General features: G+C 54.8%; 1 protein-coding gene and 1 non-coding gene across 9 annotated transcripts in view; both read left to right on the top strand.

The window, feature by feature from the left end:
* IL34 (interleukin 34) overlaps window positions 1-19,587 on the top strand; it is a 34,945-nt gene extending 15,358 nt beyond the window's left edge. For 4 of the 8 annotated variants that reach the window (XM_034788762.1, XM_034788759.1, XM_034788763.1 and 1 more), the window contains exons 2-7: window positions 5,967-6,328; window positions 6,929-7,032; window positions 7,862-7,939; window positions 8,773-8,943; window positions 17,957-18,089; window positions 18,646-19,587. In XM_034788762.1, coding sequence (XP_034644653.1) covers window positions 6,301-6,328; window positions 6,929-7,032; window positions 7,862-7,939; window positions 8,773-8,943; window positions 17,957-18,089; window positions 18,646-18,653 — 522 coding nt within the window. In that variant the 5' untranslated portion in view covers window positions 5,967-6,300 and the 3' untranslated portion in view covers window positions 18,654-19,587. Of the gene's footprint in view, window positions 1-5,953; window positions 6,329-6,928; window positions 7,033-7,861; window positions 7,940-8,772; window positions 8,944-17,956; window positions 18,090-18,645 lie in introns of all 8 variants that reach the window. The other 4 variants (XM_034788760.1, XM_034788758.1, XM_034788761.1 and 1 more) reach the window with 2 other exon arrangements.
* On the top strand, window positions 10,511-10,581 carry TRNAG-GCC. The gene has a single exon. It is a non-coding gene; the product is annotated as a tRNA-Gly (tRNA).
* Window positions 19,588-21,368: the final 1,781 nt, after the last annotated feature.

Below are 21,368 nucleotides of genomic sequence, written 5' to 3'. Positions count from 1 at the left end.
AAGGCCTTCACTGAAGGCTCTTAAGCAAGGTAAGCAGTCATGGGATAAGAGAGAAGGTCCTCTCATGGATCAGTAACTGTTTAAAAGACAGGAAACAAAGTCAGAATAAATGGTCAGTTTTCAGATTGGAGAGAGGTAAATAGTGGTGTCACCCAGGGGTCTGTACTGGGACCAAGTTGCAGTGGGGGGGGGGGTTAGGCTGGATATTAGGAAAAACTTTTTTCACTAGGAGGGTGGTGAAGCACTGGAATGGATTACCTAGGGAGGTGGTGGAATCTCCTTCCTTAGAGGCTTTTAAGGACAAAGCCCTGGCTGGGATGATTTAGTTGGGGTTGGTCCTGCTTTGAGCAGGGGGTTGGACTAGATGACCTCCTGAGGTCCCTTCCAACCCTGATATTCTATGATTCTGTGACCAGTGCTGTTCAACATATTTATAAATGGTCTGGAAAAAGGGGTAAATAGTGAGGTGCCAAAATTTGCAGATGATACAAAATTACTCAAGACCGTTAAGTCCAAGCAGACTGCGAAGATTTATAAAGAGCTCTCACAAAACTAATGACTGGGCAACAAAATGGCAGATGAAATTCAATGTTGACAAATGCAAAGTAACGCACATTGGAAAACATAATCACAACTATATATATATATATAATGAGGGAGGTCTAAATTAGCTGTTACCACTCAAGAAAGATCTTGGAGTCATTGTGGATAGTTCTCTGAAAACATCCACTCAATGTGCAGCGGCAGTCAAAAAAGTGAACAGAATGTTGGGCATCATTAAGAAAGGGATAGAGAATAAAACAGAAAATATCATATTGTCTCTATATAAATCCATGGTACACCCACACTTTGAACACTGTGTGCAGATTTGGATGTCCCATCTCAAAAAAGATATATTGGAACTGGAAAGGGTTCAGAAAAGAGGAGCAAAAATGATGAGGGGTATGGAACGGCTGCCGTATCAGGAGAGATTAATAGGACTGGGACTTTTCAGCTTGGAAAAGAGACGACTAAGAGCGGATATGAGAAGGCTATAAAATCATGACTGGTGTGGAGGAAGTAAATCGGGAAGTGTTATTTACTCCTTCCCATAACACAAGAACCAGGGGTCACCCAATGAAATTAACAGGCAGAAGGTTTAAAACAAACAAAGGAAGTATTTCTTCACACAACACAAAGTCAACCTGTGGAACTGTTTGCCAGAGGATGTTGTGAAGGCCAAAACTATACTAGGGTTCAAAAAAGAACTAGATAAATTCATGGAGGAGAGGTCCATCAATGGCTATTAGCCAGGATGGGCCGGGGTGGTGTCCCTAGCATCTGTTTGCCAGAAGCTGGGAATGGGCGACAGTGGATGGATCACTTGATGATTACCTGTTCTGTTCATTCCCTCTGGGACACCAGTCATTGGCCACTGTCAGAAGCCGGATACTGGGCTAGATGGACTTTTGGTCTGACCCAGTCTGGCCGTTCCTATGTTTGTACATGCTGAAGTACCTCGCTGAACCGGGGCTTACCGCATGTCATTGCTTGTTTCTCTTCTGGCAGCGAGTCTGAACTCACTGCAGTGAGGAACTCTCTGAGCTCTGTGCTACTTCAGATACACTGCCTTGTCCTAGAATCATAGAATATCAGGGTTGGAAGGGACCTCAGGAGGTCATCTAGTCCAACCCCCTGCTCAAAGCAGGACCAACTCCAACTAAATCATCCCAGCCAGGGCTTTGTCAAGCCTGACCTTAAAAACCTCTAAGGATGGAGATTCCACCACCTCCCTAGGTAACCCATTCCAGTGCTTCATCACCCTCCTAGTGAAAAAGTTTTTCCTAATACCCAACCTAAACCTCCCCCACTGCAACTTGAGACCATTGCTCCTTGTTCTGTCATCTGGTACCACTGAGAGCAGCCGAGCTCCATCCTCTTTGGAACCCCCTTTCAGGTAGTTGAAAGCAGCTATCAAATTCCCCCTCACTCTTCTCTTTTGCAGACTAAACAATCCCAGTTCCCTCAGACTCTCCTCATAAGTCATGTGCTCCAGCCCCTTAATCACAGTACTCTAGATGAGGCCTCACCAACGCCGAATAGATGGGAATGGTCACGTCCCTCGATCTGCTGGCAATGCCCCTACTTATACAGCCCAAAATCGTTAGCCTTCTTGGCAACAAGAGCACACTGTCGACTCATATCCAGCTTCTCGTCCACTGTAACCCCTACATCCTTTTCTGCAGAACTGCTGCTTAGCCATTCGGTCCCTAGTCTGTAGCAGTGCATGGGATTCTTCCGTCCTAAGTGCAGGACTCTGCACTTGTCCTTGTTGAACCTCACCAGATTTCTTTTGGCCCAATCCTCTCATTTGTCTAGGTCCCTCTGTATCCTATCCCTACCCTCTAGTGTATCTACCAGTCCTCTCAGTTTAGTGTCCTCTGCAAACTTGCTGAGGGTGCAGTCCATGCCATCCTCCAGATCATTAATGAAGATATTGAACAAAACTGGCCCCAGGACCGACCCTTGGGGCACTCCGCTTGAAACCGGCTGCCAACTAGACATGGAGCCATTGATCACTACCCGTTGAGCCCGACGATCTAGCCAGCTTTCTATTCACCTTACAGTCCATTCATCCAACCCATACTTCTTTAACTTGCTGGCAAGAATACTGTGGGAGACCGTATCAAAAGCTTTGCTAAAGTCAAGGAATAACACATCCACTGCTTTCCCCTCATCCACAGAGCCAGTTATCTTCTCATAGAAGGCAATTAGGTTAGTCAGGCATGACTTGCCCTTGGTGAATCCATGCTGACTGTTCCTGATCATTTTCCTCTCCTCAAAGTGCTTCAAAATGGATTTCTTGAGCACCTGCTCCATGATTTTTCCAGGGACTGAGGTGAGGCTGACTGGCCTGTAGTTCCCCAGATCCTCCTTCTTCCCTTTTTTAAAGATGGGCAGTACATTAGCCTTTTTCCAGTCATCCAGGAGCTTGCCTGATTGCCATGATTTTCAAAGATAATGGCCAATGCCTCTGCAATCACATCCACCAACTCCTTTAGCACCCTCGGATGCAGCGCATCCGGCCCCATGGACTTGTGCTCGTCCAGCTTTTCTAAATAGTCCTGAACCACTTCTTTCTCCACAGAGGGCTGGTCACCTCCTCCTGACCTTTTTCGTGAAGACAGTGGCAAAAAAAGCATTGAGTACATTAGCTTTTTCCACATCCCCTGTCACTAGGTTGCCTCCCTCATTCAGTAAGGGGCCCACACTTTCCCTGACCATCTTCTTGTTGCTAACATACCTGTAGAAACCCTTCTTGTTACTCTTAACATCCCTTGCTAGCTGCAACTCCAAATGTGATTTGGCCTTCCTGATTTCACTCCTGCATGCCTGAGCAATATTTTTATACTCCTCTCTGGTAATTTGTCCAATCTTCCATTTCTTGCAAGCTTCTTTTTTGTGTTTAAGATCAGCAAGGATTTCACTGTTAAGCCAAGCTGGTCGCCTGCCATATTTACTATTCTTTCTACACATTGGGATGGTTTGTTCCTGCAACCTCAATAAGGATTCTTTAAAATACAGCCAGCTCTCCTGGACTCCTTTTCCCTCTCAAGTTATTCTCCTAGGGAATCCCATCAGTTCCCTGAGGGAATCAAAGTCTGCTTTTCTGAAGTCCAGGGTCCGTATTCTGCTGCTCTCCTTTCTTCCTTGTGTCAGGATCCTGAACTCAACCATCTCATGATCACTGCCTCCCAGGTTCCCATCCACTTTTGCTTCCCCTACTATTTCTTCCCTGTTTGTGAGCATCAGGTCAAGAAGAGCTCTGCCCCTAGTTGGTTCCTCCAGCACTTGCACCAGGAAATTGTCCCCTACACTTTCCAGAAACTTCCTGGATTGTCTGTGCACCACTGCTCTCCAAGCAGATATTGCTCTTCAGCCAGATATCAGGGTGATTGAAGTCCCCTATGAGAACCAGGGCCTGTGATCTAGTAACTTCTGCTAGTTGCCTGAAGAAAACCTCGTCCACCTCATCCCCCTGGTCTGGTGGTCTATAGCAGATTCTCACCACGACATCACCCTTGTTGCTCACGCTTCTAAACTTAATCCAGAGACTCTCAGGTTTTTCTGCAGTTTTATACTGGAGCTCTGATCCGGCCCGAAGTGCAGATACTCCTTTATGCCCAGGACTGAGCCACCTAATAACTAGCTACTATCTCAGCTTTCAAACTTGTTCCATGTAATGTGAAGATCTCAGCTCAGGGACTCCGCTCAGTCACTTGGGATCAATCCTTGCTGCTGTTGGGCTGGATGTGAAACTTGTTGTTTGTCCACAAGAAAATGCCCCGTTACGTGGTTGAAGCCATTGAGCCCGGCGCACGTTTCTGTAGCCCAGGGGCCCTGTCTGAGTAGCTTAAATTGACCAAGTCATTCCAGTGACAATCCAGACACGTGCAGGGTGGCGCTGGATGTGACTTTGCCAGCTCTCAGTCCAACAGGCTGTGAGAACTTGGTGTCATGACTGCAGCCTTTTCTAGTAACCAATGGACTGAAGCAGCAAGGCCGTTAAAGAACGTGGCCGTTTTAGAACGGGCTGTTACTAGTAGGAGGGCTTCCCCGGTGGCCAGTCAGGCTCCCGAGTTATCTGTCTGTCCAGATATTCTGTGGCTTAGGGGAAGGAAGCAAGTCACAGTGTATCCGGTGTTGAGGGGTGCATCCTGCTTGTTCTACCTCCTCCCAGACAAGGTCCTTGGAGCAGTAGCATAGATTCCACCTAGCATATTGCCTGTTTCTGGGATTTCCTTTCTGGACACTCACCGGTCAAAAGGCCCCATCCCTGGAACTCACTCCAGTAGTTCTGGCTCAGGGCCAGATCACACAGCATTAGCTAATCTAGGTCATCTGACTCGGTTGTGTATTTGTACATTTTTGCTCTTACCCTGCCCTTCTGCTGCCGAGAAGACGTGCCCAGCTGCACATGGCCACATAGCGCATTAAAACAAGGCTTGTGTCTGGACCCACCGAGGGCAGCTTTCTCCTGGCTCTAATCAGCCGCACAGATCTCTGCTGTATGATCGGGGTGCGAATGGCGCCAGTGCAGATGTTGCACTGGAAATCCGTGAGGTGGAGGTCCCCAAACTGTGGGGCATGATCCCCTAGAGGGGCACTGAGCTATATCTTTGGGGGCACAGCGGGGCCTGGGCCAGCCCCCACGGGGGTGGGGAGGGAGCATCACCCAGCCCCACCCTGCCCCCCAGCTCTGCTCCTGTCCTTCCCCGAGCCATGTCCCTGACCCCCAACTCCACACCTGGCCCTGTCCCCGGCCTCGGCGCAGCTACACTCCTGGCCCGACCTCCGCCCCCAGCCTTGGCTGTTGGCTGCAGCTCCATTCCCGGCCTCAGACCCGCCCCAGCTTTGGCCCCTTTACTCCCTCCCCACCCCCCGAGCCGCGGCCCGGCTCTGGCGGGGCACGGACAGGGATAAGGAGGGGCACGACCCTCAAACATTTGGGGATCTCTGCCGTGGGGCGTTCAGGGGGGTATTTCGCCCTTGGCACAGACATTAGGGGATCTGGTAAAGCACCAGGTACAAGTTCTGGGGTGATGAGGCACGTGCGGAGCATCACAGCGGGAGCTGGCGTCCCTCCGTCAAAGACAGCGTTTGTCGTTTGTGCGCTTCTCCTTGGTCTTAGCGCGCTGAGATCTGTCTAAGCCACCACCTGAGGGACCGGCAAAAATGGTTTGATTGGTAGAAGTAGGTCAAACAAATTGGTCCCGTCGATGTACAGTGCCCCGGAAATGCAGCCAGCTGTGGGTGGAGGTGAGCACCGGGGGCAGCTGGCCCACAGCAGAGCTCTCTGGGGCTCTGTTTATTAGCGAACAGCCGAGTTCAGAGCTCCGAGGCGCTCTACCCCCGCTCAGTGCGCCGGCCTCTCATTGGTTCCATGCGGTTTATCACCCGTCTCCCGTTACAGAGCCCGGCTTCAGGGGCAGACGGAGGAGAACACTAGCACTGCCCACCCCCACCAGCCTCGGGGAGCCGCCGCCTCCAGCCATTCACCCGGGTCTGGGTTGTTCCTTCCTCCTGGCACCTTGCGATGGGAGCAGGTTGGCAGCAGCTTTTTGCCCAATTGCAGTGAACACGCACGGCACCCTAGAGAGCAGGGGCTGCAGGGAGCCTGCAGGGCCTTCCTTGGCAGCAGCGTCCCGGGGCATCCACTGGAATCTCTCCCGGCACGTGGGAGGCCGTTCCCGCTGACGCGGTCATTGTCATGTAGGCCGGATTGTCCGTTTGCTCGCTGCCCGGACACACGCCGTCAGCATGCAGCGGGGCTACGCACCCTTCCTCTGTGAGTACGATGGGGTGCTCGCTCCCCCGTCACATCCAGAGCGGGGGGAGGGACGCGCCTGTGGCCCTGTTCTGGTTCGGAGAGCGCCAGGACCAACACCCTCCCAACAGCACCAGGCCAAGCCCCTTTCCCCAGGCAGCCCATGGCTGTGCCAGCTCATGGCTGTGCCTCCCACTGGCTGGCGCGCTCAGGCCTGCTGTGTGCCCCGCGGGGGCTGCCCCAGAGAAGCCAGGATGGCCAGAGGGCCCACGCAGGGATGCAAGGGAGGATCTGGATAACAGCCACCCAGGGCCGAAGTCCCAGCGCTGGTCCATGCGCTCAGCGGGTGAGACCCAACGCACTGTTCAGGGACGCAGCCGGGCGGGGGAACGTTCTCCGCTCTCCCCTTCGTTCAAATGACCCTGAGCCGTGGGGCCAGTTGTCTCGCCCTCCCCTCCCCAGGCTGCTGCTTCGAAACCCTGACCGATTGCCCTCCTCTCCCGAGCCCTGCTCTGCAGCCTAACCCTGTTCCTCCTGGCCCACACCGTGTGACGGGAGCCAGCTGGTGCATGGCCTTACACCTCTTGTTCGCCCTCGGGTGTGGGGGCGATTGATTTGCAGATTTCGTGGCTGTCCTGGGGCTGGAGGCTGCAGTGCAGGAGGAATGCAGGATTATCGAGGCTCTCCAGAACAAGCTGACGTATCAGCAACGGCTCCAGTACATGGTAATTCTTCCCCCCCTAGGCTCAGGCTACGTTACCGGTTGATTTGTGACTCCCTTTCCAAAGGCCCAGACACGCGTCTCTGGCAGTCGTGCGGCCTCTGCCTTTCTGCCCATAGCGCGTTGAATGCTTGGTGGGGGCCATGGAATTGGAACCGTCTCCTGTTTCATCCCCCTTCGGCTTCTCCGGGGCCAAGGTTTTCCAAACGAGCAGCCCGACGCCAACCTGCTAACTGCTCATCTTGGACGCCAACTCAAAGCCCTTGTTTTCTAAAGGGCAGAGCCCCAGCAGCTCCTGCCGACGTTTGCCCTGCCGAGCAGGGTCCCTCCTGGGGCTGCCGGTGGGTTAATTTCCAAGCCCTGGTTTAGGTGCATGACCAGGTACCCAAGTGCGAACTATTTGGCGCTCATTTTCAAACATCCAAGAAGGTGCTGCAGCCCCCGAGGAGAGCAAACTGGTGCTGAGCTGACTTGTGCAATGCTGCCTTGAGTCAGAACTGCCCAGCTGTGTGTCACAGGCCCTAGACTGCAGGCAGCTCCTGACGATTCTCCTTTATCTCAAGTGGTTGGGACTTTTGGAGCAGGAAGGTCCCCATGGCATATAGTGACAGTGTCATGACATTAGGCGGCTGCACACCTGTTCCAGGTGTTACAGCCCAAATTAGTTTTCAGTATTTGTTTACTCACAAGGAAACGTGCCCCAGGTGCGCTTCCCCGTCAAGGCAGGGGGAGGGGACAGGAGCAGTTGCTGATGGGGGCACAGCCCAGGAGGATCTGGGGAAGAGAGAAGCTTTTAGTTCGCTGCTAGGATTTTATTTTTCTTGCCTTTGCAGAAACACTATTTCCCCATCAACTACACCGTGAATGTCCAGTTTGAAGAGGTTCTCAGGGTGGCCAACATTACCAGGCTGGTAAGGTGTCCGGTGCTCCCTGTCCATCCTCAGGCTGTTTACCATCCCGGTGTCCCAGCTCACCTGGGAACAGCTCTGCTGTCAGCTCCGTGGTCTTTCTACGGGCGCTCTGAACAACTGCTCCCTTAGCTCATCTGGCCGAGACCCTGGTTCTCAGCCTCAAGGCCCATGCGTTCTAGAAATCCCTCACTGCCTCTGGGCTGGCGGAGGTACCGCAAGGGTCAGGAAAATCTGTGCCAGGCGTGGATGGCATCTGACACCTGGCCTGGGCATTGGGGCTTTTCATCCAGGACACTTCGGCAATCAGCCATGGCTATCCCTCGTTCTCACTGGGCCCCAAGCAGGAATCGAACAGTCCCAGAGCAGCGTGAACTTCTAGGGTGATGCCATCTAGGGCTCGGTTCTCCCCAGTTTCCCGCTAGGGAGCAGCTTCGAAGGTTAAATGCTGGGTTGAGAGGGAGGGATGCTTTGAGGAGGAATCAAACTTCGCAGAGGCCAGGGGTGTTGGGTTCTGAATTTTGCTCACGCCCGGGGGGTCGGGATCTGTAGGCAGCTGCCAAGTCTGGGTCTGGCTTTCCCCAGGGCTTAGGGATGATCTGATCCCAGGAGCGAGCTGGCAAGCAGGGCCACTGAATCCGGATAGTGCAGAGAACAAGGCACATGCCAGCCGGGGGCACTTGCTGAGCAGAAGCGCTTGGAGGGTGCAGTGGAAATGGCAAAGCAGCCGGGGGCAGGGCTGGGTGTGGGCTCAGGTGCTCTCCAGGGCAGCAGTCCCTTAGGAGGTTCCCCCAGAGGGTGGCCGTGCGTGACCCTTGTCCCCTCGTGCTCCCCAGCGGGATCAGAACGTCAGCGAGCCGTCCCTGCGCTTCCTGTGGTTCAATGTGAACACCCAGGTGCTGCTGAAGATCCAAGCTGTGCTGCTGGAGAAGCACCCGGCCTGGGAGTACACCCGAGATCTCTGCCTCCTCTTTGAGCAGCTGACTGAGTACGAGAACTGCGAACAGGTGGGGAACCTCCTGGGGCCCCAGGACCCCCCCCGTTTTGGGTTCGATTCCCGTGTCTCGTGCAGTGCTCAGCGAATACCCGCCCGGGGGCCAAACAGCAGGGTGGGGTGAAGCGGGGAGCCAGGGCAGACCCTGGGGCCAGCCCCAGGTGAGGAGCTGCCCTGGGGTGACTCTTGCTGTGACCGGGCAGCCTGGAAAGGGGCAGGCCTGCCCCAGCCCACCTGTGGCTGTGTCCTCCTGGGGTGGCTGGCGGGTTGGGAGGCCCCCAGTGAGGTTATTCGTTGGGGCTTCTGGCCCCTCAGTCCCTCCTCACCCCATTCCCTTGGCTCCCATCAGAGAGGGGCCGGGCTTCCCGTCACCCCAGATAGCAGATCCCACGTTACCCCTCCCCCCGACGGGCTGCAGGCGGGTTTTGATCACTGCACTGGGCTCCAGACATGGAGCAGCCCCCGGCAAAGGGGGCTCAACCCCTCCCGCCCTTCCCCACACAGGGTCCCAGCACCAGGGCTGTGCCCGGGGAGGCCGTGGGCGATGGGGGAGCTGAGATGCTGTTTATGGGCCAGACACACCCTGTGCACTTGGCACCCGCATGGGCTGCATGCACACGCTGTGCTGTGGATATGGCAGCTGGCCCACATGAGCACCCCCCCCCCGCCACACACACACACACTCAGTGTGTCTGGCTGCTCTTCAGGGCAGGGGTTTTCTGTTGCTCTGTTTGTACAGCGCCTAGCACGACAGGGCCCCGATTCCCAGGTACTACTGCAGCCAACACCATTAATGACACACCCACGGCAGGAACATCTCGGGGGGCTGGTGGTCTCCCCAGCCAATGGGTGCTGGGTGGCTGGTGGGGAGGGGGCAGCGCTATTGGAGTCAGGCCCTGGGGCGGGGGCAGCCCTGAAGTCCGTGAGAGCTGCATGGGAGAGAGCCAGGCCTGAGGAGGGAGCCTGCAGCCACACGCTGCTCACTGCTGGGCTTTACCCTTCCCTGCGGCCCTAACCCCGGCCGCTGCTTTACGGCCCAGCCTGTTCCCTTCTAGCGGGCAGCTGCTGGGGGGTGCACTGAACTGGAGCGCCCTCTAGTGTCCGTACGGTCTGGAAGGAGCCTGACCCTGGCCCTGGGCTGCAGGGCACATGCTGGGCGGGGCCAGTGCCCTCCAAAGGGGCCTGGCCTGATAGTGGGCTTGCTGCCCGGGGGGTCTGATTTCCCTACTGCAGGAGGCGCCCCCCCCCGAGTTCTCTGCCAGTGAGAGGAGCTCAGGGGAGCAGCGAGCTGGTTCCCGGTACAGCCCGGTGGATTCCCCTCGGCTCCTTGGGTGGACCCAGCAGCCAGCCCGAGGGGCAGCTTGCAGACTCTGCAGTGCTGTCCTGGGCCGTGAGCTGCTGCTGCTCTCTCTGGGCCAGTTGCTGGCGCCCTGAGGGTGGCTCACTGCGGTCTTGTGGCACAGCTGGCGTCTTGTTGCTGGTGCGGCAATGCACTAATTGTACGGGGAGATGCGGGCGGGGTTTCCAGCACCACTTTTTGGAGGGTTCAGCCAGCTGTGAGGAGGCCCTGGGCAGGCTGAGCATTGGTGGTTCAGTGGTAGAATTCTCGCCTGCCACGCGGGAGGCCCGGGTTCGATTCCCGGCCAATGCAGCTGTGTTTTTCTTTTTGCCTTCTCTTTTGCAGCCCTGTTGAATTGCAGTTGGGAAGGGAACTGCAATCTTTTAAAATAAAGGTCCCTCTTTAGGAATATTTCTCACCCCCTGTTATTCCCCTGTAGAAATCTTACAGGAGTTTTAAGGGCTGTTGCCATCACATGCTGTTATCCTGTAACTTGGCTCTGTTCCATCACAGCTGTGAACCCAGGCTTGCCCAGAGCTTTGGGCTGTTTTAGCCCCTAAGGAAATGCAGGTTCTGTGCTCATGGGCCTGGCTGATTGAGTAGGTTCCCCATCGTATTCACGTGGCAGCGTGCTGCTCTGCTCTGTGGCCTTCAGCTAAATGAAAACCCTGAGCATTTGTCATTAAAAATCCCAGGGACTTTCCCAGGCAATTATTCCTGGCCAAATCCCCTCGCAAACATTCCCCACTGTTGCTGTCCCTGGTCTAGATCCAATCGTGGAGCTGTTGCTATGGTTTATAGGAGAAGAGTGGCCAGACCAGGACTGGGGCCCAGGACATGGGATAAACTGAAAATAAACAGTCCCTGCTTCAAAGAGCTTCCAAGCTGTACAGGGATCCGCTTTCTCTGCGCTGTCTCCGGTGTGGGAGATGCTGGGTCTCCCACAGGCAATGTACTCCTCGCTCATGTCAGTGAGCTCTCGGCTGAGGTCTGGTCTAGCTGGTGGCTCAGCAGTAGAACCTTGCTCTGTTCCTTAGCAGGCCTGGGTTTGATTCCCAGCTGATACAAGTGGCTTTTTATTAACGTCTGTGTCTCTGTACAACCCCGCTGCAGGACCACAATGGAGCTGACTGACAAGCTACAAGCATTGTCTTTGCATTCGGCAAACGCCCATTGTTCAGGGACCTGCCTTGGTTGTCACTGACAGAGTCCAGAAGAGCTGACTTGCCGCACCCATTTGTCCTGTTGGTGTCACCACTTGGCAGCTGTGATCCTCTTGGATCGACAGTGTGGGGAGGGCTGTACCAAGGACCAGTCAGGGCGAGGCAGGACAGCCTAATGCTCAGGGGCAGGGGTTGGGAGAGGGGAAATGGGGGTGCTGACCAATTGTGCTCATTAAAGATCACAGCCTGTTTCACAAGTATAGCTATGGGAACCTCAGTGTCGTGGCTAAATTCCAGTGTGGGTGAGTGCCTCCGGCAGCCCAGGAATTTCCTCCTGCACATTCAGTGGGTTTAGATACTGTTTTCCTCATGGCATTGCTGCTGCTGTTGTTAGCTAGCAGCTGCATTCCACTCCGGAAGTGGCTGCGTATTAGTGCTGGGTGAAGTGGTTTGTAATTTTGAGATCCTCCTGCGTGACAGTTAAGCAGTTGGGGACATCAGTCATGGCATAGTGACAGGCCCTCTAACACTTCTCAGCAATGTCTGAACTGTGCCTAGTCATCACAATGCATTGTTAACGCTGAAGCCTAATGATGACAATCAGGAGTCAGTGCTAATCTCACTGCCGATCATTTTAGTAGAAATCCTCAGCTTTTTTGAGCTGAGCACCCTGGTTTAGACAAATCTGTTATTGTCCTTAACGCCTTTGGGTGTGTGTCTATACAGATGAGAGGTGTGGAGGATGCCTCTCTAATCAGGATATCATCATTCAGCAATGCTGTAGCCAATTCACTTCTACTGTGGTAGAAAAATCCTCTCCTAGTACCTAAGCTAAGCTGCGAAGTTTGAGTCTGTTTTGGTTTTGTTTTGTTTTTTTAATGGCTTTTATGGGAGATGTTGAGGTTTAATAGCCATTCCCATCCTGCAGGGCTCCGTGTGCAACCCAGGGGCCAACTTTTGCATTGTTCAGGAACAGGGCCAGCCTTAGGGAAAATGGCACCCGGGGAGAACTTGCATTTTGGTGCCCCTGGCCCCCATGCGCGTGGCACCCCCCATTGCCCCTGGCCCCCGTGGGCTCCCCAGGCTCCCCACCCTCCCTTCCCCCCAACCCCTGCATTAGGGGCAAACGGGCACAGTGCCTGTTCCCCCTCCTGCACCCCTAAACCCTACACTCCCTTCACTCCCAACCTCTGCCCCCTCCTGTAACCCAACACCTGCCCCCTCCTGTGCCCCTAACTCCTGCATGGTGCCCCTTCACCCCAACCCCAACCCCTGCCCCTCCCTCCTGTGCCCCCAACCCCTGCCCCTCCCTCCTGTGCCCCCAGCCCCTGCATCCCCCTCCTGCACCCACGTGGGGAACCTGACCTGGATGCAAAAAGCAGCTGGCACTGCTGCGCCTCCCCCCCCCCGCGCAGCCCTAGGGGGCTGGGAAGGGGGAGCAAGGAGCTGTCAGGGCTCCCTGCACCCAGGGCACTTTCCCTGCCGGCTGCGTAAGGGCAGCTCCTGCTGCCTCAGCACAGCCCAGGTGGGGAAAGGGACCTGGATGCAGGGAGCCCTGGCGCGCGTGTGTGTGTGTGTGTGTGTGTGTGTTGTGCTGAGGGCAGTGTGTGTGTGTGCCTGAGTGAGTGACTGCGCTGTCTCTTTAAGAAATCACTCTGGGTCAGGAGCCTGAACTAGGCTCATTCAGACACAGGCAGCTGCCCACAGCTCGGGGCCCAGAGAGGCAGCAGCACAGAAACCCCCCGTCCCGTCCCCCCAGCTTTACACGGGTGCAGGGGAGGGGGACACCCCGCCATCCCCCCCCGCAGAGCAGACAGGCGGCGCTCCCAGGGCAACTCCAGGGCTGAACGGAGGGCAGGCGGGACAGGAATCAAACACGGCTCTTGGGTACTGGAGGTACAAATTTGGGGTGTTTGGCCGGCTCGGCGCTGGGGGAGGTTCGGGGGGGCGGGGGGTTGGCCGGCCCGGCGCTCAGGGGACGTTTGAGTGGCCCGGCGCAGCGCTCCAGAGGTTTGGGCAGCCCAGCGCGGCGCTCGGCGGGGCGGGGGTTTGAGCGGCCCAGCCCGGCGCTCCGGGGGTTTCGGCAGCCCGGTCCAGCGCGGCGCTGGGGGGAGGGCGGGGGGTTGAGTGGCGCAGCGCTCCGGGAATTTCAGCGGCCCGGGGCTTTGGGCAGCCTGGCGCGTCACTGGGGGGGGGGGGGGGGGGGTGTTATGGCAGGGCAACGCTCTTCTTTTTTGCCTGGGGTGGCAAAAAAGTTAGAGCCGGCCCTGTCTGTAAGTGCAGCCAGGGTGTGTCATGCGCTCCCTCTCCGGGAATGTGGTTTGTTCATTTCTTGTGTTCTTACCATGGGAGTGCCAGGAATGTCAGCTGGAATGTCCTGTGAGGGCCTCATAGAAGACCGGGCCGCTCTTCCAGCCCTACGCTGAAGGCAGGGCCGGCTCTAACTTCTTTGCCGCCCCAAGCAAAAAAAAAAGCAGCGCCGCTCCGCCAAAACAAACCTCCCCCCCCGCGCGCCGCCCTGCCCCGCTGAAACAAACAAACAAAAAACCCGAGCGCCGCCCCCCCACCCGAAGATTGGCCGCCCCTTACAAGGTGCCGCCCCAAGCACGTGCTTGGTTGGCTGGTGCCTGGAGCCGGCCCTGGCTGAAGGGGTTGGGTGCTGATTGATTCACGGGGCTGGCTGTTCGCCCCACTGCTTAAGTGAACGAATGTAAACTCCTCAGACGTTCTACCACCCTACCCCTAGAGTCACAGACAGTCCCCTTGGGTATGCGATCTGTCTTGCCCCCCCGGTAAGCTTATCTTTGTGTCCCTCACACCAAAGATCACAGCAATATTCAGGTTACTTCGCCAGATCAGTGGCACTTTAGATCTCACACCATAAACAACACTTGTACCCAACCCTATAACAAGCTATCTAGAGATTTATTATATAGGAAAAGGAAATAAATTGTTTACAGGTTAAAGCAGGTAAACCTGTGTGCACTCAAATGAGTTCCAAACTTAAGTTTCAAAAAGTACTAAAAGGTCTGTGATAAGCAAACTGTATCCAGCCTTTAGGGCTGACCCCGGCCACGCACTGGGGATCTTTTGCTTCTGCTTAGTAACCCTTGTCACTTTGAGTCCCAGCAGCACAGACACAGTTCCTCCTTGTTAGCCTCCCCCTCTTTCAGCCCCCTTGAAATTGCAAACTCTGAGGTTGGGAGGAATTCACTTGCAAGTCTCCTCTTCAGTGGGGGAGGGGGGGCGAGGGGAGGGGAGGGAAGAGAAATCAACAAAGTCTTTTTGTCCTCTTTGATGTTCCACAATAGTTTGGGATGGACCTTCCATGTGGTGCAGGACATATGCAGCCTCCAACAGGACATGTTTTCACACTAATTAATGTCTCCTGTCTGGTGATTTACGCAGTCACAGAGGCTCACAATGCAGCTGCTCAGATATTACCTTATAACATGGGCTACAGATGTTATAAGGGAGATGAATGCAGACATCAATTCACAAGCATTCAATAAAGTCTAAACACTAAGCACATTTTTTATAACTCTTAACAATACTAACACGCAGGCGAGCCGGACGGATCCCAGCTAGGTATCTGTCAGCATTCACGTGAGGTGTGGGGGCCTTGGCATGAGCCAGTACCTGGTTTGCAGTGTCACACACAGCTGGTCGAAACCATTTAAAATACGCAATTTCAGTGACATTTTTCATCAACGTTTCAACCTGTTGTCATAACAGGGTGACCTTCCTGATGGAAGTTATAGTGAATATTTTGCCCCATTGTTTGATCAGCTCAAGAGATGATAAAATTCTGACTCATGTTCATTGAAATTTTGACCCAATTAAAAAACAAACAAAAACTCATGTAATTGTCATGAAAATTTCTGCCCAAATTGTGCTCTGGTTTTCAGTGAGCGCCACTGAATTTTTAATGGAAAGAAGAAGGGAAAAGGAAAATGTTCGTTGCCAGCCCTCCTTTATCCATCAGCCAGAAGCAAAGAAGGGCAGAAAGCCCGTCCTGTTTGGAGTTTTTGGCAGGTCATCTTTGACATTCTAGATGATGATGACTCATGTGAGCGAAACATCAAATCACAAGTGAAAGAAACTTCCCAGCTGCAGCATTGGTTCTTCTGTGGCAATACTGTCCCCTGCTACATAGGAGGCCTCAGTTGATGCAGATGACTTTGTTTAGTGTCCTTTCTCTCTACAGTCCTGCTGCAGGACCATGGCCAAGATACAAGCATTGTCTTTGCTTTCGGGAAATGCCTGTTGTTCAGGGACTTGCCTTTGCTGTCACTGACCCTCTAGCAGAACTGACTTTCAAAGAGAAACGGTGCTTCACCTACAAATGCTACTAGCACCAGTAATTGGTGTCACCGCCAATGTAGCCCCTTGAGCTGTCAGATCCCCCTTCAGGTGGGCTGGGACCAGCCAGGGCGGGGCGGGATCAGCTGGCAGCCTCCCCTTTGAGCAGCCCTGAGCCAGTCCCATAGCCTAGTGGTCGGGGACCAGGTTCTGGCCATTGGGAGAGGGGAAATGGGGGTGCTGATTAAAGATCCCACAGCCCATTTCACAAGCGTGGAACCTCGGTGTCCTGGCTGAATTGCAGTGTGGGTGAGCGCCTCCTGCTGCCCGGGCCTTCCTCTTGCATTTCCTGTGTGGCAGGGGAGAATTCTCCCACACACCCTCCTGCTGGGCACCCTTAAGCTGCTCTTCTCCTGCTACACATACCTGGTCTGTTTCGGACTCTACCATTCAGTGGTGGATTTGTGATTCCCTCTCTTCAGGATTGTCTAGGTTAGGAACAGAGACCCAGGTTAGGCCAGGGTAAACTAGAACGGGAGCTCACCCACATGCCTAAACTAGAAAACTCCAACGGGCCTGGGGGCTTCACAGTCACTGAGGTTAGCGTCGCTCTCAAGATGACTTCTAAGGCGAGATCTATCAGCTGACATGTTCCCTTCATTGTGTGTCTATAGAGAAAGACCAAGAGGGGACTTGGGTTCCTTAGAGGGTTCTCGTGTCTTAGTATCGTGAACCTCATATCTGGCGTCTCCTGGTTCTGTTGGAGGCCTTGGATGAGAACTGACGTGGCAGCTATCTTTGCCCTAAACTGTAGGGGTATTATCTGTGTGTGGGAAGTGAGGGGACACTCAGAATTGTCATTCAGGAGGCATGTATCCAGTCACTTCTAAAATGCCTGAGCAAAGCCAGCAAACACCTAGATGTGAACAAAAAGAAGCTGAAAACGAGTTTGAAACAAGCCGATTAAGAAACACTTTCCCCTCCCTCCATCTTCAAATGTGGTGGAAAAATTCGGTCAGCCTGACCTGAAGTCCTGCTGTTTTGGCCAGTCTGTCTGTGTGGGTGTTTGTTTAGCGGCTGAGGATTGCGATGAAAGCTCCAGGCCTGTTGTTCGGGCGAGTTTTTCTGCCGATGTCTGAGCGTGAGGTGACTTTGGAATGACAAGGAGCCTGGGCGGAGAGTTGAAGCAATGCTGCTGGCTTGTGTGGCTAAGCCGTCGAAGTATGTCTGAAAGCGTCGGCTCACAGCTGGAGCGCTGGTGGTTCTCTGTTGCTCTTTCAGGCTGGGACTAGATTAGGGTTTGGTCTACACAGAGTTTGTCTTGGTATAACTGTGTTGGTGGTGGGCGGGGGGGTGATGTTTGACTGGTGTAGTTATATCAATATAACCCATGGGGTAGGTGCCTTGTCCCAGTATGGCTCCCCTCTCCATACAGGAATAATCTACACACAGTAGACACCAGTGTACCTACAGCTACAGCCACACTAGGGCTTGTACCGTGTTGCCTAGGCCAGTACAGCTAAAGTGGTACAACTTGTGTATAGACAGCTGCTAGGCTAGGATGGTCTCACCTTTTCAGTGACATGCATAGTTAGGCGACGCCTCCATAGGCAACATACAGAAACGAAATGGCGTCTCCCACGCAGTGTGACCTCGCTTGTACCATGCGTGCAAGGTCATGCCGTGTGGAGGATGCCATTCGATAGAGCAGAATGGCACGGGGCCAGATGCCTTCATGGGGGAGGGGGTGGACGGATCGTCCTGAGGGTGGGATCTAGCCCCCCAGTGCTGTTCTCAGTTGGGTTAGCTCAGTCGAGCCAACCGAACGGCCTGCCCAGACATGAAGTCACTCCGCAGGAGCTCTCCCCCGCCTCATTCCGGAAAAGCTTTCACTTGGAGCCGTATCCGGAGTTGTCTGGAAACCCCACTTAGCACCAGCGCGACTTGGGTTAGCACCATACACTCCCTCCTAGGCGTCAGCTCCGTTTAGCATGGGCCAAAGTGCCATTGCCCTGTCTTGACTAGAGCCGGGGAAGGTGCTAACGAGATGGAGCTGGGTGACTCAATCCAACAGCCCACCTTTAAATCCCCTCGAGGTTTGGGAGCTGTGCAGTTCCGGCCCGTGAGGGAGAGGGGGTGTGGAGAGCCAGGCAGCAGGGGAGGGGCAGAAGGTGTCCGGGGAGCAGGCCATTTACTGCCCTGCGTGTGTGTTGTTTCTGCAGAGCGACACAAACGTTTGCGAAGTGGTCGAGCAGGTTCTCAGCAGCGACGCAGGGAGCAGCCGGAAGGCCGTGCGCCCCAAAGCCCTGCTGGATAACTGCGCCAAGGTCATGTGGATGCTATACAGCGAATCGTGTGAGTAGAGATCCCTTCCAGGGCAGCTTAGCCGGACCGGAGACCGCTCCCAGCTCACGGGGGTGCTATCTGGGGGGGGGGGGGGGGGGTCCGCGCTCGGGACGGGAAATCCCAGCCTGCAGATCGCTCTGGCGTTGCTCCCAGGCCATGGGCGAGGGCAGTGGAAATGCCCTAAAAGTGGGGGGCCACAGGTGCCTGAACTGTGGCCCTGCCCCCAATGCCATGCTGCCCCCAAGGCACCACCCCTTCCCCTGGAGGCTCCGCCCCGCACTGCTCGCCCTTACGGCCAGTAAAAGTGGGAGGGCCCTGGCCCCCCTGTCCTGGCACCTTGGCCATGGGCAGTGCAGTCAGCAGAGAAGCTGTGAACGCACCAGGAGAGCAGATCTGCATGGTACCAAAGGCCCTTTGCATGCTGGGACAGCGGCCCACCCCTCATGTTCCCTGTTCCGTGAGCTGGGCACAGAGACTTGTGGAAAATGGGTCTAGCCCAGGCATTCTGAGCGGCTGCATGGGGGGCCGTGTTAGTGACGGACGCCTCGGCTCTCTCCTGCCTCAGGTAAATAGGATTCTGCCTATGATCAGGAAGGGAGCGTAGCCATTTCGTCCCTCTCTCCGTGCCCTCTGCGCCGCTTCGGCATGTGGTCTCTGTTGTCGTGCTGCCTGTCTGCTTGTGCTCCACAATCCCAGCTTCCGTGTTGCGTTGTGCCTGCCATCTCCCTGGGGCCCAGAGGAAGCCAGCGCCCTACGAAGCATCTTCCAAGGTGCCTGGCAGCGGGAGCTTTGCCTTGCTCTCGCAGGGAAGAATGAGAGCAAAGGTGAAGGATGGAGAGCGCAGAGGAGTGGATTTTCTCTACCGGTGCCACAGGACAAGCTCAGGAAATCTTTCGGGCATGGGGAATCCAAGGAAGGTGGTGGCTTCTCCTGCCATGAACAGGCTGCATTTCTGTTGCTCTGAGGGTGCGGTTCTGGGTTGCTCCCCACCAGAGTAGGTGTCCGAGGGCCCGCTCTGCGGCAGCAATGGAGACTTGCCTCACATTCGAGCCTGCCCCAGTGGGGGATTTTCTCACCAGGGTTGTTGAGGAGAGAGCACGATGTGACCTGGCCTGGGGTGTGTTGCCTGAGTCAGAAACACCGCCCGCTGTCTCCCGCCCCAGGACGCCCAGGTGGTGCACGGCAGCCCCCGCAGAGGAGAGTCGCTGGAGGGATTCTGGTGGATGGTCCCTGGACACTGCTGTGACTGGACTGGCACCTTCGCGGCAGGGACGTTCCAACCCCTGAATGTTTAACACAAAGCCGCTCCAACACGTGTGCTTTGATCACAAATCTTATGGCATTTGGTGTTTTCTTTAAAGCCCCGAGCCCTGGAATCACCATATAACTCCACCTTGTCAGCTTGCGTTAACGAAAAAAGCTGGTCTGTAGCTCTCCTGGTCGCTTGTAAACGTGTCCCCTAAAGACTCCAATGCCAATAAACACAATAAATAGCAAGTGAACCCAACTCTAAATGTAAAGTCTCATGATTCTGTGGGGTCTGGGAACCCCTTGGATGTCATGTGTCCTCCCTCCCGCCCCCTGGGAGACTCGTTGGCTATGTGCTGGTGCTGAACGGTTTCTGTGCAGGCTAAGTGACAAGGGATGCCCTGATCCCCCCCCCCCAATCACACAGAGCTTTTTGTGTCCAGAAGCTGAAGTGCTTTTCAAAGGGAAATCTGTAGATGCGGGAGGACTGGGCTGTGTCTGCTCCAGCCGACTTTGTAGCTGGAATTCTCCACCAACTGGAGCAACAGTGGAAGCTGGCGTGTAGATGGCGCAGGGGTGCTTTGCACTCTGTGCTAACCCCACCTTGAGCATGGATAGGGGACACCGTGATAGAAATGCCCAAGTCCTTTCTCTACTGCAGCTTTCACCGTAGGTACCACTGGTGGAGAATGATGTCAACATTTGCCTTTGAAGGAGCCAGAAGTTCAGGAAGGGCTGACCACACCCTGATCTCATTAAGACATCTCCATCGGTCCCCCAAAGGGTGGGTCACCCCACACTAGTCAGGAGTGAAACTTGACGCCTTGACTTCTCGTCTCTCTCCCAAATCCAGGGACTGTTCCCACGGCCCCAGTCTCACTACGGAGCCACGCCGGGGCTCGCCTTGCTCGTGGAGAAGCGAACGGATTCAACAATGGATGGGGCTGGGCGGGGGAATTTTTCAAGTTGTTGTTGAACATAAAGAGTAAGATGCAGCCTGTTGGCAAAGAATTACGTAGCAATAAATGGTTCAGGAGAGCGACTGGAGCTGCAATGCTAGACAGCCTCCGCTGCTGGAGAATCAGAGCACCTGTCAATCTGGAATGTATTTATCGCCGCCCCCCCACACACACACACACACCAGGCAGGGCAATGGGGAACTAAGGCACAGGGAGACTAAAGCATTTACCCAGGGTCACGCCAGGAGTTTGTGGCAGAGCAGGGAATTCCATTCATTTCTCTTGCATGACAAGCTGGCACCCAGACCACTGGGCCATCCTGGAATGACCCTGTAGCGTGATTCAGCTGCCAGTGTTCATTACCTAGGTGATCTCTCCCTGGGTTGTGACCCCCAGTGGAGTCTCACACAGGCGTCAGGGGGTCACAACCTCCCTGATACTCCATAATGCAAACGGGGAGGCAGGTCCCAGCTGGTGGAGGTTGAGAAACAAACAGAGGAATGATGCTTTCCCGTTACCCTTTCTCTAGAGAAGCAAATAGGTTACACGGCAAATAACTCCAGAGTAGAGCCCCTGAGCCAAGTCCAAACGCCATGTGTGTAGTGGATGTAAGTTACACATGGAAGAGCAGGTGGGGAGGAGGGGAATAAAGCGGGTCTAAGGTCTGGTCTACATGACAGTCAGGTTGACGGAAGGCAGCTTATATCAACCACGCTCCAGCCTTGCCCCTGCCAATGCAAGTGCCACTACACCAACGTCCTAACGCCTCCAGGAGAGGCGTGGGGCCTGTGTCGGTGCTGTTAGGTGATGCAGTGTCCGAGTAGACACCGCAGGTACTTACATCAGCTGTTGGGGTCGCTCTTGTTGATTGACAAGTGCCCATCTAAGTTGGCAGCAACAAGGTAGGCAGCCGGGTTCTATATCTAGGGATTCCGTTTCATTAACGCAATACAAAACGGGCTCGGGCCCCCACCCAGTGACCTGGGACAATTACATACCACCCCCTGGGCGCCTCTAAGAGGCAATACTTCCCCTCTCGCAAGCACGGAGTCTGAGTGTAACAGAAAATGTTTAATAACAT

This window comes from Trachemys scripta, chromosome 13 (assembly GCF_013100865.1).
Source record: "Trachemys scripta elegans isolate TJP31775 chromosome 13, CAS_Tse_1.0, whole genome shotgun sequence".
NCBI classification, from domain to species: Eukaryota; Metazoa; Chordata; order Testudines; family Emydidae; genus Trachemys; species Trachemys scripta.
This window is presented reverse-complemented; position numbering and strand designations above follow the sequence as displayed.